This window comes from Lathamus discolor, chromosome 2 (genome assembly GCF_037157495.1).
Source record: "Lathamus discolor isolate bLatDis1 chromosome 2, bLatDis1.hap1, whole genome shotgun sequence".
NCBI classification, from domain to species: domain Eukaryota; kingdom Metazoa; phylum Chordata; class Aves; order Psittaciformes; family Psittacidae; genus Lathamus; species Lathamus discolor.
The window spans coordinates 147,191,210-147,210,736 of record NC_088885.1 but is presented as its reverse complement, the minus strand read 5'-3'; the positions used below and the strand labels follow the sequence as shown (position 1 = coordinate 147,210,736).

The following is a 19,527-nucleotide window of genomic DNA, read 5'->3' as shown; positions in this document are numbered from 1 at the left end:
TTGGAAATAAAGATATGTAATTGACTCAACTGGCAAACGTTCCATACAATTCCATTGGAATTTTGCCATTAGAGCTGTAAACATGTGGCTTTTGATAACACATGTTTAACTAACGCTTTCATATGAAGCCAGGAAGAGAATATGGATAAAGCTGTACTTGAGAATAGTGACTTTCCCAGTGACAGCTTAGGTATTTATTGTATTTCAATCATAGTGGGATGGAGTGAGCAGCCATAGGTTTTGTGCATGACTTCAGGGCACATCATAAGAGCTGAAGTACACCCGACAGCAGTAGAATAACTACACTTTCACAGCATCTGAAAGGCAGCAGTTCCACAGCATAATTTTTACTACAGCTTTCACATTTTTCCTCAAATTGAGGAAACTACCCAGATATTACAAAAAAGAAAATTGAGTGGGGAGGGGATGAGATGAAAAACCCATGCTGAATCTTTCCTTTTTAATATTATTTTGCAGAATCCCAGCTACTTCCTGAGCACTCAGAAGCCAGACACGAGTTATTTAAGTCTCAGTTCATAAAAATAAAATCAAAAGATATTCAAACTAGCTGAAATAAAACCAGAAAACAATGCTGTGAACTAGTTGCAATTAAAATAGAGATGAGTGCTGTGAACAATCAGTGTTTGGGTGTTTTCCCAAGATCCTGTATTTATGTAAATATGTAAGAGAACAAAATTCTATTAATTTATCTGGTATTACGTACTGTAGACTTCCTTAATCTTTAAATCACTAATCCAATTCAAATGGCCAGTTGTGGCACCAAGAAAATGTTATTGTTGCTAACAAACACTGAGGTTGCCAGGGATGTTTCTTTCCACATCATTAGAAAAATGCAACAGATAAGATCTCACAGTGTACAGCTAAAGCAGTAATTAACTGGGAAAACTAAATAACAAATGTCTTGGTGTGATTCTAATCCATTCACTTATGTCTACACTGGATAAAAGTAGATCTTGGCTGGCAGCAGACACCGAGAGCTGAATCTGTCAAGAGAATGACTTATCCTTTCCCACCGAGGTGGTCTGTTGTGGAAGGACCAGCCCAGTGTGTTACTCGTGGGAGAATATATCCAGGAACAGGACACTCCGGACCTAGGAGTTCAAGTGGAGGTTTCTAACAAAACTCCAAACCACTCTCTCAATCGAAGCCTCTTTTCAAAGCATCTGATTAACGCCTGGCAGAGTGACAAGGTAAACAAAGGAAAAGAAGCTAATGGCCAGGAGAGTTAGCAGAGAAGTTCACTGATGTCAAGATCTCTCACTGCTGCTGCTCCAGGAAAGCTCTCTTGGTGCGTGATTTCTGATCAGTTCCACACACTGCTTTCAGGATTTCCCTATTCTTGCAGGCTGGGGTTGAATTGCTGGTGGGCAGGAGAGGCGAGTAGGATGAAACATCTAATCTCCCTTCACCTTTTCTCTTCCCACTCTACCAGCACCCTGCCACTTGGCTTCGAACCAGTAACAAGTTCTTGCAGTAATCCCAATAGATTGAACTGTGAGGAGAAAAAAGCAGCACTAATAGATAAACAGGTCTTTTTTCCCCTTCTAATATCTATTACTTTTTAGTATGCTCTACGCACTCCCTCAGGACAGGACTATACATTGTGACTTGCTGAACAAGTGAAGTGCAAACAATGCTTCAGAACATAGCAAGGAATGGGGTCTGAGTCTCTGCCCAGTCAATGGAAATTAAAACCTCTTCCATCCAGAAGCATAGCAATTTTAGTCTGCTACTTCACTATATGATATGTAGTTAGGAGCCAAGTGATTCACAATACACAAGAAACCTTCAGTCATTCTCCATAAGCATGAAGGTGGTAAAAGTAATTTTCACTTTTCACTGCTGCATTTTGGGGTTGGCTTAGAGCAATTCCTTAGAAATGGATTCTGAAATACCCCAAGGGTCTCCACAACTCAAAAGGTATCTTCCTGCTAGATAAACCGTTACTGCATCAAGCACACATCAGTCTAAAATTTCAGTTGCTTCTGAAGAAATTAAAACCTCAAGGACAAATAAATTACTCTATATTTTTACCTAGTTTCTGAGTGAGCTCCTTTGCCTTCCTTCCATATTCTGTGCAAGGCTCCAGTCACATGAATGTCATAAAATTCATTTTCACCCAAATAAACTAGCCAATTATTTTGTCTGTAAGTTTACACGTGGATTCTTTATTCCTAAAAGAGTCTCACTTTAAGATGTAAATATTGTAAAGACTCCCAACATTTGGAATCACAGTTTACAAAAATCGGCAGAGAGCTCTGGCTGACTGATTATAGTTCTTGAAGGATGCTCAGCAGGAGCTTGCTCTCTACTTAATATAAACTCCCCACAAGACATACCTGCCACAACCAGTCCCTTCTAACATCAGTTATCTATGTAGAGAGGAAAAGAGTAATATTCTTTTTTAACGTGTTTTTACTCTTTCTGTACCCAATCTATTGCCAGTGCTGCTTCCCAAATATCAAAATTATTAGCAGTGGGTTAAACCACATCATGTTTTATTTAAATGGCTACATCTAATCACACTGTGATTTCATAGTAGTACAACATGTGCGTCTGGGCCTCAGCACAACAAATGCAATGGAAAATAGATGCTAAATGCTGGACAGATTTCCCCTTTCATAGCCTGGCACTTTGGTTCCTCTGTTCCTGCAGCCCTAGCAAAACATTCTGTGACAGTCCCTGCCTGAGAAGCCATTTAAAATACACTAGTATTAGTATGGAAACAACTACCCTGAAATCTGCATTCATTCTCTCCAGATCAGCACTTAAATTTAGCTCCTCATTTGCTGCCTCTTCCAATTTTCATGGAGTCACAGAATGGTTTGGGTTGGAAGGGACCTTAAAGCACACCCAGTTCCAACCACCCTGCCATGGGCAGGGACACCTTCCAGTAGACCAGGTTGTTCAAAGCCCCACTGAACCTGGCCTTTATTCTCTACTGGTCTCACACTCCCTCATTTCTCCTTCTTTCTTGACGATGTCTGGCCCTTGCTCAGCTGGAGCAGGCAGCAGCATGACTGAAAGGTCAGTACCCTAAACCTTGCCTCTTGTTTCAAGATGGTAATTAGAATTACAGTCTTGTGGGGAAGAAAGGAACCACAGACTCACAGGTTCAGTCAAAGACATTCTTTAACTCTGGTCATCATGGCTGCTGTGAACTAGAACTATTAAGCTCCTGAACTGAACAGCCTTCATAGCAATTCATTTTTAAAACCCTAGTTAGCAGACTTTTTAACAGCAGCAGCAATTCACTGCTTTTGAATATCACATTTGTCTTTGGGGTTTTGGTCACTTGTGTTATGGTCTTAAAAGCACTTTCACAGTTACAGATCTACTCAGCACTACCTCTGTGAGATTAGTGCTACTCTGGTGCACCAGAGATTGCCAGGGTTGCACAGAGAAGGAGTGCATTAAAACATGGAGTTTGTTTCTTTATTAGGCAATGCCTGTGGAGGGAAGGAGATAGGGATCAAGCCTACACATAAGAATACAGGAGAGAATACCTGTAAATCAACAGTTGATTGTATTACTTCTCTCTGATCTCACCAATTCCTCTCCTTAATCCTCTCAACCCCTGATAAACTAGGATTTGTTCCCTTTTTTTATCAACCTTGCTCCTGTCAGACTGACACATTTCAAGTTCAGCTGAAAAGCTCGGTCTTTCCCCAGCACAGACCTATCAGTTTGCAGCTTTCTTGTCCACTTGTCTTTTATAAGCTCCTTTGCATATACATGTAGAGATTCATCTCACTTCAGAGTTCTACTAAGATGAAAGCATGATGTGATAGGATGTGCCCAAATAGGTGCCACCAGTACTCAGCAGTTTAGGCTGAGTTCTGTCTGATCCTGCCAAATCCTGCTCAGCAAAGCCTACATTGCCTTCATGACTGAATGTCTCCAGAGCTTTCATTAATGGTCTGCGTTGAGCTCACCAACCAGCTAGTGAGAAGACTGTTTCTCTCACATTTACACAGGAGACAGAAACCATCGGAATGTATCAGACAAGGGAGTTACTTTTCTGTATATGTGAAGTAAGAAGCCTACCTCTTTCTCCTGGTCTTCCCGGTTGACCAGGGCTTCCTGGAAACCCTTGCATGCCTGGTGATCCTTGCTCACCCTGTGGCCCTGGAGCCCCTGGCCGACCTGGCTCACCAGGAGGTCCTGCAATGGTTCGTGTTGAGACAGACTGGCTTGGAATCTGGTTCAGAATCGAGTTATATCTTGCCATATGACCTGGCAGGAAAAGAAATGTCATCATTTTCAAGTTTCAGTGAAGAATCTAGTTCAGATGAGTTTGAGCAGAGCTCTGGCAGGTACTCAAGGCTGTGATCTGTCATGCTTTGATAATAAGTTGTGTGCTTGTTGGTGGAAAAGTAGTGGTTTAGGGAGTACCCAGAAAATGGAAGAACTATTGGGTAGAATTTTATTTCCTTGCTTTGGGGTTTTTTTCATCTCTATAAATATTTAAAAGTGTTACAGCAGAAACTTTTGTATACTGTAATAGCTTGGAGACAATTCAGGTTGGGTTTTTTTTTAGATGGCTGATGCTAATCAGCTCTAGTTAGACATAAATCCAGGTGAACATAAATCTAGTTGGAATATAAATCTTGACTGTCTAGCCTAAAACAAACAGATCCCCTTGGATGCTTTGAAAAGCATCATATTTGTAATTGTGGCAGGAAAAGATCCATTCTAGAGATATAAGTACATTAACTATTTATGTACTTACCCTGGATGAGTTGCTCACACACTTGTCGAGCAACAGCACGTACCATTGCTTGGGACTGGAGATCGCCCTGGATAATGACAGCAGCAGTGTCAAAACACAGTTTGCATCATTTCTGTCTTGAAAACGCTTAGAGCAATGAAATGCATTTACTATCCCTGAGAGATTATATCCTCACAGATGAGAAGAAAAGCCAAATAAGTTTTGAGATTCCCCGGTTCCCATTACTGTTTTTAGCCAGCAAACAGAGGTCTGAGAAGATAACCCCAGTGATAGATTTGGGAACATGCTTAATGCCACATACTTCTCACATTCAAACCATTAATATAGCTATACATATGACAATGTCTGGAAAAGAAGAAAAGTTTTCTTGATTGCATAGAGAAAACTATTGTGCCTGTAAACAGAGAATGATAAATTGACAGATAAAACTTTTTATGAGAGGGAAAGCTAGACAGGAAGAAAAAAAATGGTGGCTGACAGGAACATAGACTTACCCGCTCACCCCTTTCACCCTTAGCTCCAGGAGGACCCTACGGAAAGATTCAACACAAAATTAATTCTCATTTTGTTCTCACTCAAAATTTTTAACATCCAAACATTATCTCCCTTGCAGCATCACAGTAAAAGGAGAAAAAGTAAACAGGGTTTCAGGAAGTTATGTGGCAATAACAAATTTACTTTTTCTGTTTCAGTACTCAACAAAACAATTTACATGGCAACAACGACTTTCTCAGGGGGTTATCACAACTGAATTCTCTTGTTTAAAATGGCAGCAAGGGCAAGTGACCAGATGTTGGATTTCATGTGGCTGAAATGGGTCTAATTATCCCTGAGTATAAGGAAGAGAAGGCTGATGGTAGACAAAATGTCATTCTGAAATTCATAGCATTTATTGCACCAATACTCTGCATCCACTATGAACAAAGTCAGCAATGGGATCAAACTGGGAAAACTGAGTATAACATTAAAGATGATGTAATACTATAGTGATGTCAGGGATCATTATGGAATAGAGGAAGTTGTCTATAGCAGTTACAACTTCACCAGTGGAGGTTTTTGGGGTAGGCTAGACCATCTTTCAGGAACTCCTGAAGCAAAGAAAGGTCTGCGTGACTGATGCATGGTTAAAGCACAGCTTATTCTGGCCTGAGAAAGAAGAAACCCCTACAAAGATTGGAAGGCTATTTCTATGTCTCTTTTCTATTACTCTACATTTTGAGAAAGGCCCTTACTGAAGATCAATAACTTTTCCCCCCACCTAGCTGTTTTTTCAGAACTACTAAAGCCCAAACATTCACAGCAGAGCTTCTACGTAACTCACAGGAACAGCAACACTAGGATATTTAGTTTGATATCTGGAACATGTGTTTGGACAGGAACTGAAAAGTCAGCATGTTACACATTGATAGTAATGAGTTCCATAGCTCATCAAACCTCCTCAGTAGATCTCATGATTACACTTACTTAGAAACCATGCAGAATTGGGTATTAGGTTATTATCTTTGCTTATACATTATCGGTTGTTTTATTTCCACCTAACCAAATAAAAATACTTGCACTGGACTAAATCTCCAAAGCAAACTGGATTTTGAAAGAAAAAATGAAAATAAATCTATTCTACAAATCAAGTCAGAAATACAAAATTGTCCCATGTCTTTAAACAGAACATTCACTGTGACGTGTAAAAAAAACTAAAAGGCTTTATAATTAATCAAGTGATCAAACGTTAAAATGTGAATACAAAATATTATCTGTCATTGGAACTGTTACCGAGCAAAAGAGGTCCACTGTAAATCTCTTATGTAATCTACACTCTCATTTTATAGTTGTAGTTCTTTCTTCTAATTAGACTATTTGGGGGAGTTGTAATAAATTAAAATACCTGAAAAACAAACTTAGCATTAGAGGTTCCTAATACTATACAGAGGGTATAATTTTCCACTCAGCGAAACCAATGGTCAGATTTATAATAACATCCTAAGAAAAGCCCTGATCATTACTCAGTTGTTCTACAATAAACCCATGAAAGCCAGTTTTCATTCATGCAATATTTTCACGATTTGAAAATCAGAATAATACTTGGGAAATACTCAAGTTAATAAATGGCAGACTTTAATTGCCAGAGAGTCGTTTGGAGTGAAAAGGGAATAAAGGAGAAAGTAATTACACACAGACTACAGATTCACATAATGTTATGTTTTTAACTTCCGTAATTGAATCTCATGTTGTGACTCTCTAATCCCTATATTCCAGACATCATACGTAAGATCAACAAATAAATTTAATCATGAAGAATGAACAAAGAAGGATCAGTCTGCTGTTTCTCTTAGCCACTAACTGCAAACAGATCATTAACTATAAATATGAAGGAGTTCTGTAAAACAGTGAAGCCGGGATCAGAAATTAATTAATGTACAACAGCAAATATAGCAATAGTAATTGATTTTACTCACAGGAGCTCCAACATCACCTTGTGGCCCCTGGCTTCCAGTAACACCTGGAACACCTGGAGCACCAGGTATGCCCTACATGAAGAGAGACAAAACAGTAGTGATGACAATCAACATTCATGAATCCTGATGAGAGAAATATTCTGTGATGGGGAAGTGCACACAAATAGAACTGCCAGTCAAAGACTGGAGATGCTGGGAGAGAGGACTAAGTAGTACATGTTGCAGGTAAAAGAGCATCAAAAGCATAGCTCTGAGAAAAGCACTTGAGAAAAATGGATGTGTGTTGCTTGCTTTCTGGAACAGTCACAGATTGCTGAACCCCTGGACAAAATCCTGTGACATTACTACCATGTTCAGGGGGGATGACTCAGAATATTCTTTATGAAAAGAAGAGGTTTTCTTGGAGCATACTCAATACAATCAGCAGTTTTACCAAATGTCTTAAATCTACCAAGAAGGCATTAACTTTGTGTGGCTGCCCTACCTGAGAAGACTGAATCAGAATCAGATGAGATTGATTCTGGAGGCAACATACATCTTGCTGTGAAGGCTGAATGTGTCCTCTGCTGTCTTCCTTGATTACTCTATGAAAGCATTCAAATACATGCACCCACCTCCACCCCAAAACAAACTTGGTGGTTCATTTAACTAATAATCCTAATTGGAATTTCTCATAAGAAGAAAGTGTTTCAAACGTTAAGAGCACTAATTTTTTATACAGTGCAAGTACTTGACTAAGAACAAAAAAAGCTATGAAAAGCAATCAATCTATTGATGGAACTGTCTCTCCTTCCCATGTGAAACATTTTTTCCTGAGTAAGAAAAAAGTAAAAGTGGAAAGAAATGACGTAAGACAAGCAGCTCTCTGCCAACCCCATGCGTCATGAGAATTTCAACTTCTAAGGAAAACCCTTGGCCTTGGGTCTATCCACTGAATCCTAGATAACAGTGACCTACCATCCTCCCAGATCCTGCCTTTACAGTAACAAATTCCATGGGCCATACTCACCGTTGGGCCAGGAGGTCCTTGTGGGCCTGTGGGTCCATCTTTGCCAGGAAGGCCCTATAAAAGAAAAATATATGCAATTTTACCAGCCTTTTGTATGTACTTCAGGAATCTGTTCCATTTCATCCAGAAGACTTTTTTTTTCCTTTTTGTTCTTTGCTTTTTCTTAAATTAATAACTGGCACCAGTTGTTTCTTAGAAGAAAATTTCCTTATCTGCTGAAAAGGTGCTATGGTGTCAGGGATATAAAAAATCCAACTTATCTCACAATGCTTTTGAAGTATGAAGCAGCAATGCAAAACTCTTCGTACTGGCAATTTTCACCTTTGAGTGAATTTCACTTGCAATTCTGCTGCCAGGAGGTAAATGAGAAGGTTGCTGTCAAACTTTGTACCACAAGACAGGTTACACTTCTACATCTGTTCTCACTGGCTGCAACTATTCACAATCCCACTGATTAAGTGCTGAAAAAGCCTATCTCTCTGCCCTGCAATACTCTGCATATGTACTAGCTATCACCAAGGTCCTGATTCAGGAAGCAGCAAGAACACTCATGTGGTTTACATTATGAACGTGCTTCAGAGCTTCCAGAAATGAGAGCCAAAAACTAAAGATAACTTGGAAACTGGAAATCAAGCACATCATAGAAAAAAGACTGACCAGATGTAGAATACACTATTAATAAAGTATTCTTGCAAATTAACCAATATGGACATTTTGTAACCAGATGCTATAAAGCATAGGTTTCTGACCAGGCTGGTGATAAGTCAATTCCTCAATTACTACACAACCTGAAAAGGAGAAATGTGATCTTATCTCTGGCCCAAGACCAGAATATAGAGGTGAGAGCAGAAGGGAAGAGAAGACATGAAAGTGTTTATGCTGACACACAGAGTAAAGAACATTCTAGGCCTCAGTATCTCCTACAGCTTCAGAAAAGAAAAATCACAACTTTTTCATTTTGTACTGTTTTTTCCTGAAACTTTATTTCTGACATGATTTTAGTAATGAACATAGCATGAACTAGTTCTATGCTTTACGTAATTTGGAAACTGTGATTCAAACCTGCAGTGGCTGGGGAATGTTATCTTCCATGTACCTGGAAAATATTCTTTAAAATTCCACTTAAAGGTTGTTTCACTGATAAATTAAGCCACATCATAGTAACTCATATTATGTTATCTACTAATCCTTAGAGCTGATAAGGAAATGTTTTCCTATTTCTCAGTGCAGCCAGATGGCTCCTGAAGCTTCAAGGACCAAAGCAGCTCCCCTATCACAGTAAGAACTAAAGTAAATGTAACAGCTAAGTGGCACTGTAATAAAGATTACAAGCCTAGCACAATTAAATAAATCTGCAAAGGAAAGTTTGTTCAAGGCTTTAAAATTGGTGATTCTAGAGGAAACAGAGAATGGTATAAGGAACTTCGAAATGCATTAGAAATTATAAAATAGGGGTTTTGATAGTCTCTGGAAGAAGCATTTACTTGTGAACAATGTTTTAAAGAAATCAGTGATAACTATTCACAGTTTTGTGATAACTATTCACAGTTTTATAATAACATGGAAGTCCCTAAAAAGATAATGCAAACTAGAGAGTACACAGTAAAACCTTCAGGAAGACTGATATGTTTCACTTTCTTAAGCAAAGATTTAAAATATGCATTTATTTTTGATCAGTCCTAAAGGAGGATGAAAACTGATCTGGTCTTCTTGTGGGCTTATTTTAACTAGGAGGAGGGAAAGGCAGAGCTTTCCATTGACTTCTAGCATCTAGTGTGGATTTCCACAAACTTCTAAAGAAAAATTATACTATATGTCCCTCCCTTCTCTCATCACAGTCAAACATCATGATCAGAATTACATTTTCATTGAATATGTTTCACAGTTTCTTTCTTCTGAGCAATATTCTTACTCTTGGCACTAGGTCTGTATTACTTGCCCACAAAAAAAATTGCCTCCTACTGTATTTTTTAGATGTGAAAATTTCTATATGCTTATAGATGAAGTCAAAGAAAGGTTTGGTTCAAGCATGGATATTTGACAATACCCATTCTCTGTTGTAGGTAAATAACCAAAGATACTTGTTTATGCTGCCAACAGGGTTTGAAGATGGTGTTACTCAGACCATCCAGTGCCCTGAATGGATCTGATACTCATTCTGAACTTGTGAGTAGTGAGCAGAGGAGATTAGCAGATACCAGGAAACTGGCAGGAAGACTGGGAATGTATTTCTTCTGGCACTTTCCCCCATTATTTTTGGTGTGTGTAACGCAACACTAAACAGAGCACTGTGAGAATTCACAGAGCTGTATTATGAGCACTGAAGCCTTAAAGATGTTATTTAGTCTCCAATTTACTGAAGTCTTCTCTTAGCTTAGCCATCTCCAGAATGACTGGCAAAATTATACAGCACAAGAGCACTTCCTCTGATGCAGTCTCATCTAGGATAGAAATGATTCTGTACAGAGCTGCTGAATGTCCTCCATGGATCCGCATGTCCGAGAGCAGGATGGGACAGATTTTGATGTGTGATACCAGTTGTAGGATGGTTTAGGATCAAGGCACATATTATTTTGGAACATTAACTTAAATCAGGACATATTTTGCTAATAGCATGAAAAAAAAGTTATAAACATAGTGTAACTATGACAGACTTTATTATGAGGGATTTTATTTGCCAGAATACAAACGAAACCCGAGAACGTAGGCAGTACTTGAATCCCTGTAAAGACTCAAGCGTGCTGAAGTCAGTACTGCTGCTAACCTCACTATAAACTCTTTCTTTAGCTTTTGGTAGCCTGGAATTTTTAGAGGTACTTGTGGAGAGGTGATTTTCCAAGTAGGACTAGATACTGGCAAAACCTTAACTGCAGCTACTGAACCCAGACTTGAAAGACTTCCATGTACAGCCCCTTTAAGAAAATGCTGCAGCCTCGGACCCACGACTGCCTCATGGTTTTATTTATTTATTTTCTTTTTCTGATGAAAATTTTAAAAATGAGTGTTCCTCCTTTCAGGCTGAACCACTGTGAGCATCAGAGAAGCTTTACGAAACACTATCTCGGGCTATTAATCCGAGGAGTAGCTTGCAAAAGATTTTCATCAACATGAGCTATTTTAAATTAAAGCTAACCAGAAACATTGGGTTAAATGTTGCTCAGAACACACAGTCTTTATTTAACTGAAGTAGGCTAGTTTTGTTTTAACACATAATAATGCTGTCTTAGCATTTCCTCTCTTCCTCGTGAAACTACCCAAGCCATCTAAGAAGCTGATAGTCTGAAAATTACTCATAATTAAAAATATGTATTTCTTGCATATCTGTTGTTAATTAGTCATATTTCTCCTCCAATATTTGCAGTATGCTCTTAAGATCAACATCTGGAAGATAACACTCCCTTCCTTGTGTATCCGTGTCCCTGTGACTATGCCTTTGGTTGCATACTAGACAAGTCATTAAAGAAAAAGATGTTACACAGCTCTGATCACCATACATAACTGCATTTCTGTGGCATTGTGGAAGAGTACCAGGGGTTCCTACAGGACAACAGGTCAACAGGTATGGGCAAAAAAGTGTTACAATGAAACCATGAAAGTTAATAGTGCCATGGGTTGCTCAGAGGGCTTGTGGAATCTTCATACTTGGAAGCCTTCAAGACTCAGCTTAATATGGACCTGAGCAACCTGATCTGATCAGACCAGTTTTGAGCAGACTGTTGAACTAGATGACCTCTGAAGGTCCATCTCAACTTTAATTTTATGATCCCATAAATCCCATTAAAACAGTAGGCATCTAAACTCCCTGCTTGTGATCTGTGCTATCCCCTGAACAATGTCCTGAAAGAGCTGTCCCAGCTCAGCACTGCCAAGAATGACACACATTAGACGGCAAAGGTCACTAGACAGCGCTCAGAATTAGGTTCTGGCAATATCTAATTTACTAGTCTCTAGACAAAGGCCTCATATCTCAGAGCTGGTCTCTTTTTCTTCCTGCTCTCAGAGTGAGCTGAACAGGAGCCATTAGGAGCTGAAGAAATGTCAAAGAAACTGATTCATCCTCTCTGGACTTGTGAGTGCTCCATCCCTGGAGTGACATGGTTTAGTGTGGAGTGACATGCTCCATCCCATTGGGTGACATGGTTTAGTGTGAGGTGTCCCTGCCCATGGCAGGGGGGTTGGAACTAGATGATCTTGAGGTCCTTTCCAACCCTAACTATTCTATGATTCTATCAGCTAGAGGTATCTTTCTGCAGACCAGTGTCTTGACAGTTTAACTCTGTGGTCCCACCCCTAGCAGACATATAGGGAAGGAAGCACATCCAACAGAGCTTCCTCCAGAACTATTTAACCTGCTAAGGAGCAACCACTATGCCTCTTTGCCAAGAAGTTTGGCCAGGAGAAAACACCCTAAGGAAACCATCAGGCAACAATGAGCAGCAACAACATCATGGGTGCAAGAGATATAAACTTGGGAGTCAGAACAGTGGAGAACCCTCCCTACATTGTGTCATCAAGCAGAGCATGCTTGCCACTCAGGATGGTCTATTAGGTTTCTTTTGTTGCAGCTTTGTATATCTGTCCTCTCAAGTGGCCTGTGCTTTGAAAGAAAGAATTGGGAATGCAATTGTGACCTGACCTTGGAGAGTAGCCATGAAGATATGGGAAAGGGAAGACTTTTCACCACTCTACTCACACATCTCAACAAGGGTCAATTTCAGTCTGCTTCCAAACCTTATACTCTTGGCTGAAAGAGATGAACCAAGAGCACAAGAGAGTCTGATTACTGTCTGTGTATGCAACAGAAGAATGACAGTGGTTTGGATTCTCTTGCATGTGCAGTTCAAGCTCTATCTTTCAACATTTTATGCCTGGGATAGTTGGTGGAGAAACACAATCTGTTCTTTTCAGTAAAACCTCTCTATATTGCTAGCTACAAATACAGGACAGCAAGAAAGGACACCAAACAACCTCAGCCCCAGCCATGAAATAAAAAGAAACCATTTTGTATCTTATAAAATATTTTATAACTGGAAGCTGATAAGAGGGAAGGAGGCTGTTCCTTGTGTGTAGTCTGAGACGTAAACTAGTTACCAGACAGGTATAAAATATCATGGACATTCAGAAAGTTTGCTTTATTATGACAGAATGCATTTTTGACTCTGATTCAACCTTCCCATGGTATTTTTTTTACATCCCACTCTTTTTCATATGGAAGGCATTTCATTAAGAAAATGATAGAGAGGAGATGCTCTGTTTCTTAATGAGTTACTAAAAACCCAAAAGAAACAAATAAACCAAAGACTAGAAGTTCCGAAATGCAAAATGAACCTTTATAAACTAATTGGTGAATGAATACACTAGGAGGGAAAAAAAACCCAACTTTTCTCAACTGATTTCAAAAATAAAAACAGCCAAGATGAACACTAAGAATCAAAAAAAAAAAAAAAAAAAAAAAAAAGGAAGGAAAAGAACTGTAAAAGTGAAGTAATTCCAACTACCACCAACTGTAAGGAAAAAAACCTCCATTCTAGGACTTCCTGAGCCTAACATCCTGTTATACCCAGTTCAGCAAAGCTTTCAGAGATCTCTCAACAGATATCAGTCCCAAACTTACCTTCCATTAAAATCAGTGGGATTGGGCCATCTGTTTAATTACTTTACAGCACTGGTACCACTATAATTAAAATATTTCAATGAACAATAAATACTAAAGAGGAAATGACAGCCAAGCTAAGAATAACACAGAAAATATCAGTTCTAGTAGTTTAATAGCTGCAAGACAGTTTGGCATCTTGGCTAAAAGGAGGAAGCCCAACAAAGGGAACATTATACAAAAAGGCAATTTACTTTCCATGAATTTTCCAGTTCTCCTTTGTTGTTGCTGCAGTTATGCCCTTAGAATTATGCCTTTCTTGAGCATTTGGCCTTCAAAGAGACTGCAGTGAAATCATCAGTTTGAATCTTCACCCATTAAAAGCAATTTTATGTTGTCATAACTTCACAGGATTCAGATGAGTTACAGCACCATGAAATTACTATAACATTATTATTTGTTGCCATAGAAATAATTACTGCTGGAAAAACATTGCATGAGGGTCACACAGAGACAATAACAAGCTAATAGACCTAATTTTATGAGATCTACGCTGTTTGTCCACCTCCTTTGATTAACACCAGAAGAAAGTGAGCACATGAAAAAAGCATTATTACCATATCTATAAAAAATGGCAATTTAGGTAACTGCGCTACATTATTACAGACAACACTGGGGTCTTCTACAGAATAAGCACTTCATGACCTTTCCAGGCTGCATCAAATGCCTTTGCTGCACTGGTCTTCCTGATGGCCTTTCTCAGAAATACCACCTCTCTGCAACAGCCTCCTGACTTCCATGTGGGAAAACTAAACCACTTCTGAACTGCTGGCTGTTACCAAGACATGGCTGTGGGTCTCCACTGCTAAATACAAAGTTATCTACAGAACACAATAAAAACACAGAGCTCTCTTCTCCTTGAACAATGGTCACTGTCTCTCATGACCAGGAACGCAGGAAGAGGAGGCACATACCACTCACACATACAGCCTCTAGCTCCAAGTTACCTCAACCTGGCTATGACCAAGATTAGACAGCAATAGTGCAAAAATCCAAATCTCCATTGGGCTCCAGGTCCTTATTAACCTGGGGTGAAGAGGTGACACTAGGCTTGGGGAATCTGAGGGGGGGGGGGGGGATTCAAATACAGTTAAAAAGAAGACATGAAAAACATGAAAAATGAGCTACTATGCAGAAGGCATCACAGTATCATACAGTAGAAAAATTAATATATTTATCTTCATATTTCAGCACAACTTAATTGAAAATTAGAAAACTATTGTTCTGATTAGAAGGTTATTCATGTAATGATAATATTGTGTAAAACTTTATTTTAACAAAATTACTTTATTTTCAAGATTTTAGAAAAAAAAAAAAAATCTAGGCATTGCCCAAAATCTATAGTAACTTCATTAGAATTACTTCCACACATAAAGTTATGCCAATGCTTAAGTTCCTAATAATAACTTCAAATACACGTTTTGCTATAGGGATTACTTTTTTTTACAGCAAGGTCTCAACTTAATGCCAGAAATCTAAACAAGGTCCAGATTTCTCTGAAGTTCAGGTTACATTAACATATCCAAAAAAGGATCATGAATATGTAAAACTTGTTCAAATGAAACAGAAAAGTCATATTTAATAATAAACTTCTGCTGTAGACAGTAACCCAGTATTATGCTATCAAAAACTTTCCATCGCCTGACTAATAATGAAACAAAAGTCTCCCTAAGGAGACAGGGAAAAGGACTTACAGGTTTAACTGCACACATGAATATGAATTTGTTTTTACTGATTCCTAGATAGACTGTAAGTACCTTCATTTGCTCTACAAGAAGCAGAATAAGGTTGATTAAATTTTGGTATTATTCTTCACCTTTTCCTTATCTCACCAGTTTCTACAGGCATTGTTCTATGTTCAGTATTAAATTCCCTTGTAGCTGTTTCTTGTATTCATTAATTAGCTAGAAAGCAAATTTAGATAATTGCATTAGATTGCATACTAATTATGTACCATTTAACCACCATCTAATTTTAAAAGTATTAGCAAACAGACTAATTGGCAGTGCTGGACACAAATGACAATTACTCCTATCAAAGGCATTAAACACATCCATAATGCATAGGTCTCCATTACTCATCTAGTATTTCTTAACCCTGATCTAGCAGATGGAAGGATACTCCACCCTATCTCTGACTTCTCCTCTGATTGGCACAGCCATATGGGTCTCCAGAAATATAGAATACAAGCGTCATAAACCATAATAAATCAACCTGGAATGGAAACTCTTAAAACAAATGTAAAACATTTATTTTACCTTACCCTTTGACCTTGAGCTCCATCTCTTCCAGGTGAACCTGATGCTCCTGGGACACCCTAAGCATTATAAAGGGAGAGCAAATAGTGAGATCAAGTTAACAGAATCCACCTAAATCATTTTCCAGTGAAACTGTATGACATGCTTTTGGATAAAGGGAACTAGGGAGTTCAATAAAGAAGAGATTCAGTAAAGAAGTAATTTCTGTGAAATGAGAGAGGCTTAAACACACACTGCTAAAGTGCACAGCCTTCAAACCTCACTACTGTCCTACTAAGAACACTGACAATTTCATCAAGTCAGGCTTTGTATGCCGCTAGGCTAAAAAGAGCTTGATTTCCTACATTACTCCAGTGTCATGTCAGTGTAACTCCACTGCACAGCATCAATACCTTAACCTCATAATACAACTGCTATTTCTCTCTCTCTCTTGTTGCTAAAATGGAGTCTGCTGCCATGTTGCTTGAAGTCAGTGCAGCAATATCAAAGTGGAAATACCTGCCTGAGCAGGACTACAAGTTACATCCAGCAGTTTGATAATGTTCAGATGAAATGTCACTCTCTGGCTCATGTGGGCTGCAGAGCAACACTCTGGGACTGTTACTGCATGGTTCACAAGGCTAACAAAACTGACTTATGGTGAAAGACTGTATGAGTTCACTGTCTGTGAACACCTTGTCTTGCACCTATGAACATGCGTGGCACTTGGTAACAACCAACAAATACTAGAGGAAGAGGAGCATCTAAAAAGGAAAGATGCAAATGATCCTGAAGAGCAGCAATTAATTGGAATGCAATCTCCAGACTGACTGCCGGACACCAAACTAAGATTCACTTACTACTACAGCTTTTTAAGACGCCAATCTTGTGAAAGATGGCATCAAAAAGATTAAGTGCCTGATCTTTCTTCCTAGATAATTCCAGGAGAAATTTAACGGGTTTAAAGTGAAAACAAGCAGATTGCAATTATTCAGTCTGTAAGCAGGAATTTAAAAGTAGGTATTTTTTCAGTCTGTATAGACCTTATTTCAGAGTTAAACAGGGTCAGGAAAGTAACCAGTCCTTTAGACCCTGAATGATTTTTTCACTGCACACTAGCACACCCTAAATTCCTCCTCATTCTAAACTTCCATGCAAATTTAATGCAACAACATGCTCCTCAGCAGTTTTGAATGTGTGCCCTAAATTCACAATTATGTCAATTCGACATTCAAACTTATTAAGTGACAGGTTAAACAGTAACCTAGGGAATACCTGCAGGCCAGGAAAACCAAGATCTCCCTTCTCTCCCTTTTCACCTGGTGGCCCCTGCAAATTAAGACCATAGGAAACCAAATAAATGATTAGTTTACTGGTTTTAATAGTTCCTTTCAGCTTCTTTGGAAAAAAACAAAGAAACAAGCAACCAGTATAGAAAACGGACTATTTTTCCTGCTGAAAGCAAACCTATGGACTTATTTGTGAAACTGCAAACTAAGAATTTACAAATATAGAAAATAAAACTGATTTTAAAAGACTTCAGAATTAACCTGACAAAATTGGAGCCATCACGTTACGAAATAAAGTATTTATTTTCTTCTCAAAGGAATCTGTTTCCAGAAGCATTTCCTATAATGATGAAACTAATGGATTTCCACGAAAACTAGACGTGTTTCTACAGTGCATATGCAGAACAAAGATATGCTTTTCTAGATAATAAACTAATTTTAATTGCAGTTTATGCAGTAACATGATTTCTGTATGAAATAACTATTCTTATAATTATTCTGTTTTATTCTCTGATGGCAACATGGTCATGCGTATACAGTTCTGGTCAACAACTTCACTCTACTGTACAAGCAGTATCATGTAGACAAGGCAAAAAGAAGAAAGTGCATTATAATGTAGTAAATAAAAGGTCTATCAGAAAAAATATATATTTACTACCTTTCAAATATGCATCTATTACCTTTCAAGGCTTGTGTGCACCCATCTACTGGAAATACATATGAAACAAGACTAGTTCATTACTCTACCAGTGTGTCTTTATAATGACATTCTGAGACTTATTTCACAACAGCGTTGCAAACTCTATATCTAATCACCACCTCTGATGATGATAGATTCTATAAAGTAGTTAATACCATTGCTTAATTTTGGCAGCTAATTTGGTTTTCTTGCTTGGGTATACCTTTCAAGTCAGAACTGGTCTGCAATGAGCAATACCACAACCAGGAAAAGATAAAATACTAACATCTTGGTTTGATGCCATGTTACAGCCCCCACTGCAGTTTTTTTTCACCTGTCTTCAGGTTTCAAGGATATCCTGGGTCATATTCAGCCTGTGATTAGATCCCTGCAGCTAACTAAAAATGCAGATACAAATTAAAACGGGAATGTTGTCATTGAACTCATGTCCACTGAAGGTTAAACCCAAATCTGTGATTTCACCTGAAATATTGAAATTCAGATTCTGATCAGAACACCAAAAGATATTTCAGTCTAGTCTAAAATATGTCCAAAACACCACAGGAAAGAATGCTATTGATTTTATAAGTCTCACTGGAAGCCCTTGAATTGAAAGTCCACTGGGTCCCTGTGGTCCTGGAGGTCCTTGTGGTCCAGGAACACCAATTTCACCTCGAGGTCCATCTGGTCCCTAAAGAAGCACAGGACATAAGTTAAACTCTTATCATATGGACAAAGGCAGCTTCTAGTTGAAGAATTAAATAACAATAGACTCAAAACCATCTGAAATATGAGTTAACATTTGATTGAGAAGTTATGGTTCAATTTAAAACTGCCTGCTTCCTTTATAAAGGAAGATTTTATGCTGTGAAAGCAGCATTCTGAATTTTATATATTTTATCAAGTAACACACAGGACAAGCAATTGTTATGAAAAGAGAAAGGCCAAATGCCAATGGCATTTCACTGTGCTTTTTCCTCAGTGACATCAGAAACAATCTGGAATTCATTTGAAGGTTTACATGCAGCAGAGATAAATCAAGAACCTCTGCATCTGTCAACTGTAAAGTGCTGTACAAGGTACCTTTGGACCTGGATCACCACGATGACCTTTGGCACCTCTGACACCCGGACCACCCTGTGGAGCACAAGCACAGGATTTGCTGAAAACCAAAACTCTCAAATAAACAAAAATGCAATCCAGAAAAGCCCAAACAGCTTTTTGTTGTTCCCTAATCAGTGTTCAAGTATCAGTGAATATCCTGTCAATATCCTTCACTGGAGCAATTAAACTGAGAACATAGTTAATGTGACCATACAGAGGAACAGAGTTAAACACAGATGGGACTACATTTTAGAGCCAAGAATGCACATCACGCAAGCATGAAAATAACATTGAAAGCTACAGCAGGGATAGAAATGTATACATGTGGTTACGGGTTTCTTTCCAGTTGC

General features: G+C 38.6%; 1 protein-coding gene across 6 annotated transcripts in view; it reads right to left on the bottom strand.

The window, feature by feature from the left end:
* Nucleotides 1–19,527, bottom strand: part of COL14A1 (collagen type XIV alpha 1 chain) — a 120,584-nt gene that overhangs the window by 7,936 nt on the left and 93,121 nt on the right. For all 6 annotated transcript variants that reach the window (XM_065668870.1, XM_065668869.1, XM_065668872.1 and 3 more), the window contains exons 37-45: nt 19,157–19,210; nt 18,669–18,764; nt 17,381–17,434; nt 16,132–16,185; nt 8,216–8,269; nt 7,207–7,278; nt 5,248–5,283; nt 4,754–4,820; nt 4,069–4,257 (exon numbers count right to left, since the gene is read on the bottom strand). In XM_065668870.1, coding sequence (XP_065524942.1) covers nt 4,069–4,257; nt 4,754–4,820; nt 5,248–5,283; nt 7,207–7,278; nt 8,216–8,269; nt 16,132–16,185; nt 17,381–17,434; nt 18,669–18,764; nt 19,157–19,210 — 676 coding nt within the window. The remainder of the gene's footprint in view (nt 1–4,068; nt 4,258–4,753; nt 4,821–5,247; nt 5,284–7,206; nt 7,279–8,215; nt 8,270–16,131; nt 16,186–17,380; nt 17,435–18,668; nt 18,765–19,156; nt 19,211–19,527) is intronic.